Here is a 15,838-nt window from a genome sequence, read left to right as displayed (position 1 = left end):
ATATTGCTAAGAATCCTTTTTGCACTCAACTATATTTTGACTATATTTATTATTTGAAAATTTCCTTTAAAAATGAGGTCTATTAAAATAATTTACCAAAACTTACTATTAAAGTATATACATTTTTAGTTTAGTTTATTTAATATAAAAGGAATTAAATAGTACATATTATATTTTAAAACTATTCATGGTCTTACATGACATATAATTTATAACTTTTTCATTGTATATGATGATTCAATCTAACACACACAAATGTATATGTGTATGTGTATATGTACATATACATATAATGCATGCATATTCAAATACATACGTGCACACACATTTTCATATGTGTGTGCATGCACACATGTGCGTATATAGATATATTTTTCACCTATAAAGTTATATTTGCAGGTATAATAATTTTATAATGTTATTTTGTATATCCAATTTCATAATATAAATCTAAAGCTTAGGGACAATACAATAGAAAATTTGTTGCTATGGCATGTTATAATACTCAATCTTTAAAATTTAATCCAACAATTATTTTTCATAATGATTGATTTTTTATCATATATTAGCATAATACACATGCATACATATATTTACATGTATTGCAATATAATAAAAATCTAATATGTGTACTAGAAAAGGAAAAACTTGTTTCATGATGAAGTTTACTATAAAATATGTAAATAAATTTACATGTTACAACTATAGCACAATTCATGTTATAAGAGTATGTGTTCATGTTTTTCAATCTTTCTTCTACTCCCAATTTGTTTTTGTCTCTATACATCTATCCATATGTATATAGATATTGCATGTTATATCTACAACCTAGATTTTATCATCTCTCTCTCTCTCTCTCTCTCTCTCTCTCTCTCTCTCTTAGAGATCACTTTATAAGTATTTTTAAAAATACTAAACCAAGATCAAATTTTTTTAATGATGCATAATATAACCATATTTCAATCTTATAATAGTTGTTTTTTAATATAACTTCAATCTTATAGTGCTTGTTTTCATATAAGATATGTTTTATATTGTCAATAGCAATCATCTCCATTATTTTCATAACTTTTATCAACAACATTACACACACACACACACACACACACACACACACACACGCGCGCACACGCACACGCACACGCACACGCACACGCACACACACACACACACACAAAACTTACATTTTTTAATCACTTACAAAGCTAAATTCAATTATTAGACATAACTTATTATTATCGTTAAAATTATATTTAAAACTATTTTTTCATATTTCAATTTTTTTTTCTTTACTTGTATTCCTATTAAAGTGTTTGCTATAAAAGAAAAATCTTAAATTTTAAGTACCCCATTAAATCCCCCTAATAAACATTCAAATGATTCAAATTATGTTAATGCTTCTTAAATAATTTTTATTTTTAATCAATGATTCAAAATTAAAACAAATAAATATTTATTTTATTAAAATTCACAATATTAACCTTATTTTAGAAGAAATCAATTTTATAACTTCCAATCATCCAACATGGATATGCACATGATGCTGCTATATTGCATTTTGAAAATTTAATAACCAAGCTACATATAAATATTAATAAAATAAACTTATATAAAATCACATCTCTCACTATTAATTCAACAAATTATGGTCTAGATTTAAAATGAGTGAAGATATCTTCTATTAAAGTTTCTACCATTAATATGATCTTAGAACAATATAATTTCATAACTATTGATAGTTCAAGTTATGTATACACGCAATGTTATTATATTGGATTTCAAAAATGAATAGTTAATTGTATGTAAACATTCATAAAACAAACTACTTATATTAAATCACATTTTTCATTTTGAAGACTATATAAATATATATCCTACTAATGTTACACTATTAATCTTATAAAAAAAACAATTGCATAACATTTAATCATCTAACTTATATACACGCATAAACTTACTATACTATTGTTAGTAAAACATCCATTTCAATTTTTAGGTATTATAAATAACCTATAATTTTGTTGAATTTCTAATACATATTTTTATTTATATAGCTATTTTTAAACTTTATTCATTATGTTTAGATAGAAAAATTAAAAATAGTGAAAACTTTTATCATTTGTTTATACTGTATTTAAAATTATGTTATTTAAAACATATAATGTAATTTATTCTTCTATGATAAATATTAAAATATGAAAGTCATACAATAAAAATTGTTGATTTTTTAATTAAATCCAAAAAATTTACGCCTCAAGTCTATTGTCTTTAGTTTTATGCGAGTTTATACATATAAAAGGTTATCAATAAACCAATTTTATTCATGGGAACGTACTACCATAATTTTTGTATTTCAAGTTCATGAATTAATATAATATATCCACATAAGTATATTTCATGATTATTATTTTTACTTTGTTGGATTTATATCGTTGTATATACATACCTGGGAATGTACTACCATAAAAGTTTGTAATTCAAGTTCATGAATTATTATAATATATTCACATAAGCATATTTCATGATTATTATTTTTACTTTGTTGGATTGATATCTTTATATACACATACCTAAAGGGAATGTACTACCATAATTTTTTGTATTTCAAGTTCATGAATTAATATAATCTATTCACATAAGTACATTTCATGATTATTATTTTTCTTTTGCTGGATTTATATCTTTGTACAAACATACCTAAACTTTTAGAATATGATTTGCCTTTCCTTAATACCTATATTTAAATTAAGGCACAATAGTAAAAACTTCAATTTATATTTTTAAAAAAATTAAACATACTTTTTCAAGATCTTTTCTTTAAAGCATTTAATGGGGTTATTATATTCTTCAACACGTGATATATTTAAATGTTATTATAGCATAAATATATTTTTTACTTTTGAATTCTTATATATATATATATATATATATATATATATATATATATATACACACACACACAAAGATAACTTATGTTGTTTTTTAATCTTTTAGATTTTGTATATACACTTTTAAAATCTATGAACCATACTTTTATTGAATTTATATAAATACAAAATACATGACATATAGGCTTATATACCCATAGATATATACAACCTTACATACATACGTGTGTGTGTGTGTGTGTGTGTGTGTGTGTGTGTGTGTGTGTGTGTGTGTGTGTGTGTGTGTGTGTGTGTGTGTGTGTGTGTGTGTGTGTGTGTGTGTGTGTGTGTGTGTGTGTGTGTGTGTGTGTGTGTGTGTGTGTGTGTGTGTGTGTGTGTGATTTTAATATTTTCATTGTATTTTTTATACAATCAATATTATATTCTCTCTTAAGATTGATTTTGTTATAAACATTGTCCACAATCCAAGGAGTAGTTGAAGTACTCGACTGTGATAAGTGGGTCTCGACAGTCACCTAATCAGGAGGCAACTATTTATATACAGTAAACTTATTATAAAAGTACTTGTTACATAACTTTTTAAAAAATTAATTGAATTTCATAAATTTTAGAAACTAATAGTTATAGTAATGACATAAACCTAGTAATCTATATATATATATATATAGCTCCACCCACCCACCGTGACATGGTCCCTTACTGAGCTCGGCAAGCTTGTAAATGCTTTCTATCTATTCAATATGACTTGTAGCCCCCAAGATGGGCCCTTTGGCAAAACTCGCGTCGTGTTATGTTCCGTGTCACGTTCTGTGACGTGTTGAGGTGCCCCATGACGCATTGAGGGGTCAAAATCCAAAAGTTACAAGAAGGGTCTAGTGCTGCCCCGGGGCCTAGACGGGGTCCTGAGTGGGTCTCTAAGGGTTGGAACTTCACACTTGGTATCATATATAAAGGAATCTATATATTTAATTACAGGTTAGTAATATTATTATTTTATGTAAGAGACCACTAGCAAACACAATCTTAATAAATACCTCTCCCTCCCTCCCTCCCTCCCTCCCTCCCTCTCTCTCTCTCTCTCTCTCTCTCTCTCTCTCTCTCTCTCTCTCTCTCTCTCTCTCTCTCTCTCTCTCTCTCTCTCTCTCACATATGACTTTTGTAATTTGAATAAAATTATATAATCTAGGACAATTTTTACTATCAATAATTCGTTATGGATTTTTAAATTTATATATCAATGACATATTCACGATTATTATTCATATAACCTATACATATTTATTATCTTAGTTTAAAAGAATATACACATTAATAGTCTATTTAAATATAAGCCTTAGTAAAATCTATTATTGCCCATAGTATCGTTAATTATATTATTTTTCAAGTTAAATATTAAAAATCTACTATTTTTTATATTTTCATAGTTAATAACATGTGTTCAATATTAATTTAATTGTAAATATAAAAGTGATATATACAAGCGATACTTAATATGAAAAGTTGATACAACAACTATCCCTTAATACTGTAAGTATGCATCAAAATTACATGAAGACACATAGCACCAAGAGAAAACCAAATTGTCGTCTTTGCAATGATGCAATTTTAAAATGTAACTTCCATATATAAAAATAGAAAGCATAATCATTATCAAAATACCTTTTTTATTTTTTAATCATCAATCTTAGACACAAACTATACGTAACAAATAACATAAATACTCTCAATATTACAAAGATATTTATACTTTTAATCATTAATTCCAAAAAATACAATGAAAATAATAACTAATACAAAAGTATTAAAAGAATCTAAAAATAACATTATTCATTATTATAATTTTTAGATAAAAATAAATACTTTGTTGAAAAACTTGATTATTTATCATCTCTTTATCATTCTCTCTCTTTCTTTCTCTATTTCTCTATCTCTCTCACCCAACATAAACAAAAAACATATCACATATTGTTATGAAATCATGATAATCACAATATTTTATCAAAACTTACTATCAAAAGAAGTTGATTTTATTTTATGTTTGTGATAGGAAGATCCAAGATGATGTTCTCAATCTTATCATGTCCATTGATCATGAGCTAAACCTAGATGCGTACTTTGTGCTAGTGAATATGGATTTGGACAAGGCATATGACAAAATCAGTTGGTGCTTCATAATATCAACACTCATGGCTTTTGGATTCGGCCCTACTTTTATTAACATGGTTTGAGCCCTATTCACAAATGCTAGAGCTTCTATTATGATGAATAGATTGGTTTCACCTCCCTTCCTCCCCATATGACAAGGTTGTCCTTTGGCTCCCCTCCTCTTTGCCTTGATCACAAATCCCTTACTCAAACATCTAGACAAGAGAGCAGATACATGCAATATAAAAGGGATGTTGCTACCTAATGGCTCCCAAATGGTAGCACAGTTCTTTATGGATAACAATGCCAACATCATCCGAGTAGAAAAAGAATCAATGGATAATCTAATGGAGCTGTATGAGGAGTTTTGCTATGCTCTTGTCCTCCAAGATCAATGGAACAAAGATAGAGTTGGTAGCTTTGTCCTATGAAGAGACAAAGCCCTGGCTACTAGATTATGGATTCAGGCTAATGCCAGGAGGTGATTCACTATTTGGGTTGCCCAATCGGATTAGGACTAACTTCCAAACAAAGGTTCCTTTGGTTTAAAGACAGAATCAAGGCCAAAATAAAGAAGTGGCAAAAAGTTCAACTCACAGTTACTAGAAGGCTACTAGTAATAGTTAAGCGAGTGCTCACCTCCCTAACCATCTATTTGGAAAGACTCTTCAAGAGCTTTATTTGGAGAAAAGCAATTGTCCAAATCCCTTGGAGCACCCTCACTGCTGATAGGAGGGACAAGGATATGGCCTAGAATCTATGATTTCAAAGTCTCGAAGATTATGCCTGGGAGTTTTAAGAAGAGTTCAGGTCAACTAGCCATGGGCTATACTACTAAGGACATGGCTCAAAGAGGCTTGGATATATGGTATCAAATGGCTAGGAGCAAAATGGTATGACACCATTGGAGGTGACCTTAAAGTCAAAGTCCCATAGTCCCAAATATCACAATAACTTATCAAAACTTGGAACTCTCTAAGCAAAGACCTCCAGCGGATAGACAATCCCTCCAAGAAGGGTGATGTTTCACTTATCCTAAATGTATGGTTGTCACCATTCCTATATGAACCCCCTCATGCTCCGGTGTTACAGAGGCCTGGCATGGCAAAGAGGATGTATGCAAAAGGATTGAGAATCTAGAGCAATGTATGGGACCTAGTTTTGAACACTTGGAGAGATCCAATTTGGATCAAGCGACACTTTAAGTTAAATGATCAAGAATTGGAATGGCTCCTTGGACTACTCAGCAAGCTTAAGAAGGGATTCCCTGCATCAGTGGTCTCTCAAGAGGACCACATCGCCAAGTACCTAGTAATAGAAATTGGGACTAGCATATGGCAGTGTAAGAAAAATCAATAAATAAGAGGCTTCTTAGCCCAAACAGCCATGAAGACCTAGGCTGATTCGAAGAAGTACTTTCCTCTAACCCATGTGAAGATGTGGAGAAGAAGACTAAAGTGGGCCTGGAAAGCTACTAAATCTAACAAACTCAATAGCTTGCTATGGATAATAACTCTGAACAAGCTTCCAATCAAAGAGAAGATGCCAAAGATCATTAAGATCTCCCCATTTTGTGTGTGTGGTGCAAAAGCAAAGAAGAAAAAATAGTACACCTATTTTGGGATTGCCTGGAAATTAGATTGGTCTAGAAAACTATCAAGAGCTACATAAAGAGAGCCAACCTCAATGAATCCATCACTATGAGGATGGCACTTTTTGGAAACCACTCAGGCAGAGATGAAGCTACCACGACCTTGATAAACACTGTAAGGGCAATAACCCTTAAATATATTTGGCTATGCAGAAACAAGGTTGTCTTTAATCCTAGTAGAAGAGTTCCTCCAATAGAGGATAAACATTGTGAGGGTATTAACCCTTAAACATATTTGGCTATGCAAAAACAAGGCTATCTTTAATCCTAGTACAAGAGTTTCTCCAGTAGAGGATATCATTGCCATGACCTTGATAAACACTAGGAGGGCAGTAACCCTTAAATATATTTGGCTATTGCAGAAACAAGGATGTCTTTATGAAAATACCACGTACATCCTTTGGATAGATAGTCTCTAGGGCTAAATATTTTTGTAGCCTCAAAAAGCTCCAAGTCATGAAATTGTGCATGCAATGAAGTTACGACACTACGAACAAACTACCTTCTAACATCAATACAAGCATCCCATGTGATATGATCCTTAGTTGTATATTTATTTCCCAAGATATTGATATGCAATGCATGCTTATCTACCATTTGTGCACCATTTTGAAACACCATGTAACCATCTTTCACTTGCCCAAAAATCTGAGTAATATACTTAGCACCTCTACCAAACTCACCTGCAAGAAAGCGAGCTTGAAGAATATCCATCGTAGTCACAAGTTCTTTGCCAATTGTGGTAATGTCCACATGATCAGCCTGGAACTTTTTGTTCAAAACATTCAGATGATGAAGCACATCTATCAATAAATGAAGAAAAATCTGAACTTTGAAAGAGGTAAAGGCTTCCAAATTCGCAAGAGCACTAGCATCAAAGTTACCATCCTCTTTGTTACTTGCCCACGTGATAACCAATGAATGTCATGCATTCTCAAAATCTCATGGGCTGAAAGACGAAACTCTAAAGCAAGGTCCTTTATCTCTTCATGTCTCTTATAAGAGCTATTCACCCATTTGTAAGCCTTCTTTACTGGCTTTTCCACAACATTGAAAATAGGAAATGCACCCAATGCATCTTTTATTGCTAGAGCATCTCTATATGCAATGCAATGAATTCCAACCAAATGAGGTACATCTCTGGCAAAACATGCAACCAATCCATTATTGATGCTCATCATAACACCGCATCCACGAGTGGAAAATCCCACTAATTTTGATTTTGATAAACCATACATGCACAAGAACTCTGAAAGTGCATCATATAAAGCAGCTATAGTTCCATTACTTGTATGAAGCAACCTAATAAAACAATTGCATACATCATCAGTTTTGTCAAATATGTTATACACACATCATATGATGGTCAATCATTAGAGACATCTGTACTTTCATCTACCATCAAGGAGAAGAAAGGACTCTCAATAATTTCACTTTTAACCATCTCATAAAAGTGTGTATAACATGCCTTCAAGAAAAGCAAAGAAGATGTGTATGAAAGATAGGATGCATAGCAATTCTCAATAGGAACATTTGGAGTTCCAAGGAATGCCAATTCCTCTACATTCTTTTGAAAATCACACAAAGACTTATCCCTAATGGCAATGAAATACAAAACTTTCAAAAGCACTTTTACACGAGATACCTTTTTATCTACTACGGTAGAGTCCATCTTTTCAAGATGCAAGCTCATAGGCACCATAGATTTCCCTCAGATTTCGTTTCTCTTTCAACCCATAGAAATGCAACCTTCTCGTGCTCCTTCGATTTCTCATGAGTCTATAATGATGGCCTTTGAAGTATTGTACTCCCAATAGTAGCAAAAGCATTGCTCATTCGAAATTGTATGCAATAGCTACAAAAAATCATGTCTTTACCATTAGCATCATGTAATGAATAACTCCATGGATGATATGTTTTCCAATGCTCTTTGTAAGAGCGTTGACCTTTCACTTTTTAAGGTGCACTACCCTCATAATCTAGGGTAGCATCTGCATGAGCAACATATTGCTCTCTTACCCCATCAAGACTTCTCATAGCGTCATCAAAAGAATCCACACTTTGACTTGCATCCCCTATAGGCATGTTAAGATCCAAACTCACATTTACGTGAGTAGATGCAATAGGTGTGTCTGATGTGGATGGAGGTGCAATTGATGAGTCACTTACAAGTATGGAATCTCCTTGAGCAGTCCGTTTCTTTCAAGCAAGTGCTAGAGATAGAGTCAATTGACTCAAATCCCTCTTAGGACAACCCATACCTATAATATGCATGCAAAAAGTTAAGGTATGCTCAACTTAGACACTCCAAATGGTAGGGACAAATACTAGTAATATTTAAAACTTGAGCATTAAAAATGGTAGAATGTTGAACTCATACCTACTTAAAGTTTCGATGGATAGGACTTGATTTAAAGGTACACTAAGATTAATCTACCCTGCAAGGCAAAAATATACCAAAAAGTGAATCTCCTTTTATGCTTGAAGTCTACATAGTATGTTGTTAAATAAAGCCAAGGCTTTAGGAGGATTTGCATCATCCATGGCATAATGTGATATTACATGTAAGATGGGGGATGATGTAGAGACTCGAGCCTAGAGTATAAACATGGTTAGACCTTAGAGTGCCATGTGGTGGAATATCAATATAGTTGAGTTATTTATTTATTATTGACTAACGCGTAGGTAGCCATTGTAGCACATCCCTATCACATGGTCCTACTTTGTAGGAGACTTGGTTGAAGTTCAAACATCATGGATGATGGAATTGTAGAAAACCATAGGGCCTATGATCTACATCACCATGTCATGAAGAATATGTGCCTTCCAAAAAAAATGTTGTGCTAGACTAGACTAGCATGAACAAATTATATAACATGAACATCAAAATAACATGAATATAACAAATGGTCTAACGGTATCTAACCTGTAGTGTATGCAGCCCGAAGGTATCAGACTCTAACATGAGTGATTGAGTCGTAGGCACCGGGCGGGTCGTTGGAGCTACAGTTTGCAAAAGAACCAATAATTGTATCACCCTCGAGGAAATTCAAGTGTATGATGTGTGATTTAAAAAATATTTATTTTATTTAGTAAAATTTATATTTACAAAAGTAATTATTTGATTACAATTTTTAAAAAATGCATAAATCTCTTAAGGGAAACAACTTACAACTTACAAGGTTGTAATTTTCTTATGGCATGCAAGCCCTTAAGTCTCAGAGACTAGAGTCTATCTTAGCCATGGATGATGGTGGCCTCCCTCTTGTCAGCTGGCCCCATGGCCCATGGGCTGCTTGCAGTTGCATGATCTCCTTCAAAACAAGCAACTTTACGTTGGGGGCCTGATGCCTTGCCTTCATATGATGTATCACAAGAACGAAGACGTGAGCACCACTGCTGCAAATGATTCCTCCATCAGCAGCATTATTTATGAGTCCCCCTTCTAAGCTCTCATGCCTAGACTACCTTTTGAATGCCTTGGCCTGTCACTCATGCCTTCAGGGCATTGCCCAGGCTCGCCGCTCCACGGTCCACATTCCAACTCATGCCTCTAGCCCAGGCTCGCCGCTCCACGGTCCACATTCCAACTCATGCCTCTAGCCTCAAGGGGGACTCACTGCTCGAGTCAGATCAACTGAGGATTCCCACTCCCAATCTCCCATGGTCCATGGCAGCTACAACAGCGTTGTAACTTGTGAGGTTGTGATTGCCGAAATGTTGAGAGCAGACTTCTTTCTGGGATGGCCACTCCCCGGGTCTTCTGCCTGTCATCATCATTCAGCCCCAACAAAGCTCCCTCAGGGAGACCACAAATGGCCGACCTGACGCCACTCAAGTCCTTTATCGGCATCTTGCAAAATTGCAGACAGAACAAGGACCTAGCTTCCGCTAGGCTCTTGCATGCCTGCTTGCTTGAGACTGGCCTGGTCTCCAGTGGACCTCTTGGCAATCATCTTGTGCCGACTCTGGTGGAATGTGGCAACCTGCTCGATGCGCGTCATGTCTTTGACAGCTTGCCCCAAAGGAACGAGTACTCTTGGAGTTCCCTCATCTCAGGGTACACAGAGGCTGGTGATTTGCAACAGGCCTTCCATTTTTACCATCAAATGCAAGCAGATCATGTGCCTCCAAACAGCTTCACATTTTTAACCCTCCTGAGATACTGTGCCAGGATCAAAGAGATCGTTAAAGGTCAAAGACTTCATGCTGACATAGTCATGATTGGGATGGACGGGGACCTTTTTCTCCACAACACCTTGCTGGACATGTACGGCAAATGTGGTTTGGTTGCCGAGGCATCAGACGTTTTTGGCAAGCTTCATGGACGAGATGCAATTTCTTGGACTGTATTGATCACTGCCTATGTAGAGCATGGGCTTGGTGAGGAAGCTCTGGAATGTTTCGAACAGATGCACATGGAGGGTTTTTCTCCAGATGCTGTTACTGCTGTCTACAGTCTCAAAGCCTGTAGCAGCATAGGAGCCATGGACAAAGGCCAGTTACTATGTGCTGACATCATTGGCAAGGGACTTGAAAGAGATGCTTTTGTTGGCAGTGCCATGGTAGACATGTATGCCAAATGTGGCTTACTCACAGAAGCTCAGGAATTGTCTGATCACCTACCAGCTCGAAATATGGTCTCATGGACAGCTCTTATTGCAGGATATGCTGAACACGGGCCTGGGGAGAAGGCAGTGGCATGCTGGGAACAGATGCAACTTGAAGGTTTTTCCCCAGATGCTGTGACATTTGCTTGCACATTAAAAGCTTGTGGGAGCACAGGATTAGTAGAAAGAGGTCGACAATTGCATGCTGAGATTGTTGAAAAGGGGTTGGAAAGTGACTATCATGTTAGCAACACCTTGATTGACATGTTTGGAAAATGTGGGTCACTTGTAGAAGCACGTGACGTGTTTGACAAGCTCCTAGTTTGTGATGCAGCCTCATGGACTGCGCTTGTTTCAGGATACTGCAAACATGGTTACACTGAAGAGGGATTGGCTTCTTTCCAACAGATGCAGCTAGAGGGTGTGCCTCCATCCAAAGTTACATTTCTATGTGCTTTGAAAGCTTGTGCGAGCTTAGGGGTTGTAGGACGAGGCCGTGAACTGCTTGTGAAGATCAAGGAGATGGGATTTGAAAGTGACCTTTCAATCGCTAACACACTGGTTGACATGTTCAGTAAATGTAACTCACTTGAGGAAGCACAAAAAGTGTTTGACAAGCTGCCTTTTCGAGATGTGGTATCATGGAACACACTGATTGCAGGTTATGCTGAATATGAACTCAGTGAGGAAGCACTGACATGTTTTGAACGTTTGCAGGTGGAGGGCATACCTCCAAATGCTGTCACATATATTTGTGGCTTGAAAGCGTGTGGCCAGATAGGAGCTTTAGGCACAGGTCAGGTAATACATAGTGAGATCATTAAAAGGGGACTGGACAGAGAGCCATTTCTAGATAACACACTGGTGGATATGTATGCAAAATGTGGGACACTTGCAGAAGCCCAGGAATCTCTTGAGGGGCTGCGGGTTCGAAGTTCAGTCTCATGGTCTGCACTTATTTCAGGATATGCTGAACATGGGAAGGACGAGCAAGTGTTGAAGTGTTTTAAAGAAATGCAGCTGGAGGGTATATCTGCAGATGCTGTTACATTGGTGCATTGTTTAAAATCTTGTAGCGCTTTAAATGCTTTAGAAAGAGGAAGGGAAATTCATGCTGAGGCTCGCAGATTGGGATTAGATAGAGATATTTTTGTGGGCAACATGTTGATAGACATGTATACCAAGTGTGGCTCACTTATGGAGGGACGGCAAGTATTTGATAACCTCCTTATTCGGGATGTTGTATCATGGAATGCAATATTAAAGGGATATAGCAAGAACCACAAGAGTCTTATGGCTCTGCAGTGTTTTGAGGACATGGTAGAAGAGGGTGTGAAGCCAGATGCTATCTCTTTCACTTGTCTTCTTGATGCATGCAGCCATGCCAGCCTGCTAGTTGATGGCCAAGAGTATTTCAAGATGATGATAGAACATAAAATCGAACCGACTTTAGATCATTATGTTTGCATGGTTGATCTGCTTGCACGGTCAGGGCATATTAATGAGGCAGAGAAATTTGTTGCATCCATGCAGTGTCCTCCATCCAAGGAAATTCTGAAGGCTCTGCTAAGTGCGTGTAAAATTTACGGCAAAGTAAAACTGGGACTTAAATGTTTTGACTGGCTCATTCAGGTGAATCTAGAAGATTGTGCAGCATATTTGCTGATTGCAGACACTTATGCCAGTACTGGCAGGAGGATTGATGCAAAGAGAATAGAAGAAACAAGAAAAGATGTGGGTGCAAAGAAAAAGCTTGCAGCTGCCACTATAGAGGTGGATGATAGGTATCAAGAATTTACTGTTGGTCATAGTCAAAGTAATGTTATATCTAGAAGGATAGAGTTCTTGACCTCATGCATGAAAGATGAAGGATATGTGCCAAACTTACAACAGGTTTTTAGAATCCTGTACAATGATGAGAAGAAAGGAACATCGTGTGAACATGTACACAAACAACTAATGTTTCATAATCACCATGATGTGTTAAATGCAACTTCAAGAATCACTACATAACTTGTGCTTTCTGATTATAGAAAGCTGACAAATCCTTATGACAAGGTAAGTGAGTGTAATGATGTGTCCCATCAAAGGACAACATAATTTCATGGAAAGGCCAAACACAAGTGGGAGGGTGGGAGCAGCCTGACACTTGGTGAGTGGGGCGGGTGATATGTGTGAGTGGGGCATTTGTTACATTAACTCCTTTAACTGACATGTGGTGCCTCACTTCCCCTGCATATATGCAAGGTGGGGTAACCAGAAATGCTCTACTCATGGTTGAGGGGGAGAAAGTGGCAATTGCTTGAAGCAGCAGAAGTGGGGAGAGGGGATGGAGCTAGATGAGCATGTCTTGTGCACTCAAGTTGCATTATTGCAACTAGAATCAAGCAGAGGTATGTAGATTTTGCTATGTTGGCATATAGATGTATTCTACTGATTGTCCTCTAATGGAGAACAAGTTTCTGAAGTGGTTCTGGCACACATTTGGGATGAAGGTGGTGCTCATGCAATTTATGTTTGTGGGGAGGGTTTTCTTTTGGTGGTGGTGGCATTGCGAGTAAAGAGGTTGGATTGTTCGCCCTATAGTCATTAAGAGATTTTCTAAAGCCAGATACTAGATCTTTTCATTAAGAGATTTTCTAAAGCCAGATACTTAGACAACCTCATTGTCAGGTTGATGAATATCAACCAAAAAGACAATGAGAAAATCTGAGACTATGTCACTCACATGAGAAGTCTCTACAAGAGGATTCCAGAGACTTGCCAAAGTGACCCAATGAGAGAACAGTCTCCATCGTGTTTATCAATGAAATCTAAAATGAAGAACTCTATAAGGCCTTAGCTAGTAAGTCGAACGTGCAAAGGGATGTGTTAGCCAAGGTCTTTGAAGAGGTAATATGTGTGGATGACTTGCTGGGAGAGAGAAGCTCAAGAGCCACACCGCAAGAGAACACACCTCTAGGAACATTGAGAAAACCACAACCCTTAATGATTGTGCGATCAAGCCATAGCATGCAAGATAAGGGAAAAAAAATCGATCAAAACTAAGAGATAACTCACTTGAAGTTAAATTTGGCCAAGCTACAAGAGATGTTGAGAAGGCCAGTGCGACCCCACATGCAGTGTGTGCATTGTGGTGGGAACCATCTTCTAGTTGAATGTCCTAACCTTAGATCATGGCCTTATGCTAATTGCGGTAGATTTGGACATGACGCGATACACTGCTAAGAAGGCTCTTGTACCTACCACCCCATCCTCAAGCCTGCTAGTCGGGGAATAGGTAGCCCAACATTGGAAGAGGAGCTCCATTAGCTCTACTCGTGTCCACCAATGACTTGAAACCAACTGCCCCTAGGATTGACATCAACCCCACACAAGAATCCCTAGGCCACCTAGACCCATAATGACCCATCCATCAAACGATGCTTTGATACACTTTGTAGAGGAGCCATTAGAGGACGAAACGTATGTGAATCCCTATGTTTCCTACGACGAGGAGGATAATCCTATATTGATGTACTTTAGACTAGTGTAGGTTATGGATTTAGGTAGGGGAAGAGGTAGAGGCCTAGAAGGGGACCCAAACCAAGAGCTACTAGTATGTTGGACTTGTAGAATCCAAGGCATGTTTCATCTTGTTGCCCTGAAAAGGAGCAAGCAAACAAGTTCAAGGGTGACTTAAGATGTCTAGAGTGTAGATTTACACATTTGTATGTTGATTGCCCTAGACGAAAACCCTCCACTAGTACGACAATTGTGCCATCAATATCACTTGGACTCTTTAGTGTCAAAACACTTGATGATGATGAAGGTATACTAATCCCATTAGACTCAATGACTCAAGCTCAAAGGAAGCGGGCTAGTATCTCATTACATGGTAGCAATTTAGATACAACATACGATGGAAAGAAGAGCCAAAGGAGGAAAAGGAAGAGGGCAGACACCAAGATAACACTCAAAAGTGATAGTGCCACCACACTGATGACCAAAGGAAAATGGGTTACAAACGTGGAGGTAGAAACATCTGCTCCTAAAACAGTGGAAAAGGGAAGTGCCAAGGTTGGAAAATACAGACCCAAAACGCCAATTAGAAGTTGTGGACAAAGTCAAAGAGTGGGTGAAAGAAGCTCAAGCGCACTTGTAGGATGTAGAGCATGTCATGGAGGATGAGATTAATGAGCTCTCTATTGTAAGTCCACTAGCCTCCCCCACACACTTGCGATTAGGAGGCACATCAATACCCCATGTAGCACCACACAAGCATAATCTAGATGCCATGGACAAATGAAATGCCCAAGAGCATTGGCAGAAAGGCCTTGAGTTTGAGGAAAAGGAAAAGGTTGGCCATTTGCTCATGACACTGATATCAACTCCTGTAACCTTGCCATTAGGAGAATTGCTTAGCCAAAACCCCACGCTATGGCAAGTGTTGAAGCAGTGGGTAGAAAGACCCCACGAACATGATCGACTTGCCAAGCCATGATGCAGAGATGCATATACTAAGACTAATCTTGAACCCATTGTTCAAATCTCTACAAGTGAAT

At 36.7% G+C, this 15,838-nt stretch overlaps 1 protein-coding gene across 1 annotated transcript; it reads left to right on the top strand.

Moving 5' to 3' along the window:
- Nucleotides 1-10,017: 10,017 nt before the first annotated feature.
- LOC148035043 (pentatricopeptide repeat-containing protein At2g33680-like) lies at nucleotides 10,018-14,284 on the top strand. Its single transcript, XM_087679937.1, has one exon. The coding sequence runs from the start codon at nucleotides 10,428-10,430 to the stop codon at nucleotides 13,305-13,307; it is 2,880 nt and encodes a 959-aa protein (XP_087536063.1). The 5' UTR covers nucleotides 10,018-10,427; the 3' UTR covers nucleotides 13,308-14,284.
- Nucleotides 14,285-15,838: the final 1,554 nt, after the last annotated feature.

The sequence above is a fragment of the Lygodium microphyllum genome, chromosome 6 (genome assembly GCF_053477565.2).
Source record: "Lygodium microphyllum isolate KBCC chromosome 6, Lygodium_microphyllum_v1.1.10, whole genome shotgun sequence".
Taxonomy (NCBI): Eukaryota; Viridiplantae; Streptophyta; class Polypodiopsida; order Schizaeales; family Lygodiaceae; genus Lygodium; species Lygodium microphyllum.
The sequence above is the reverse complement of the archived record's forward strand: the minus strand, read 5'-3'. Positions and strand labels throughout refer to the sequence as shown.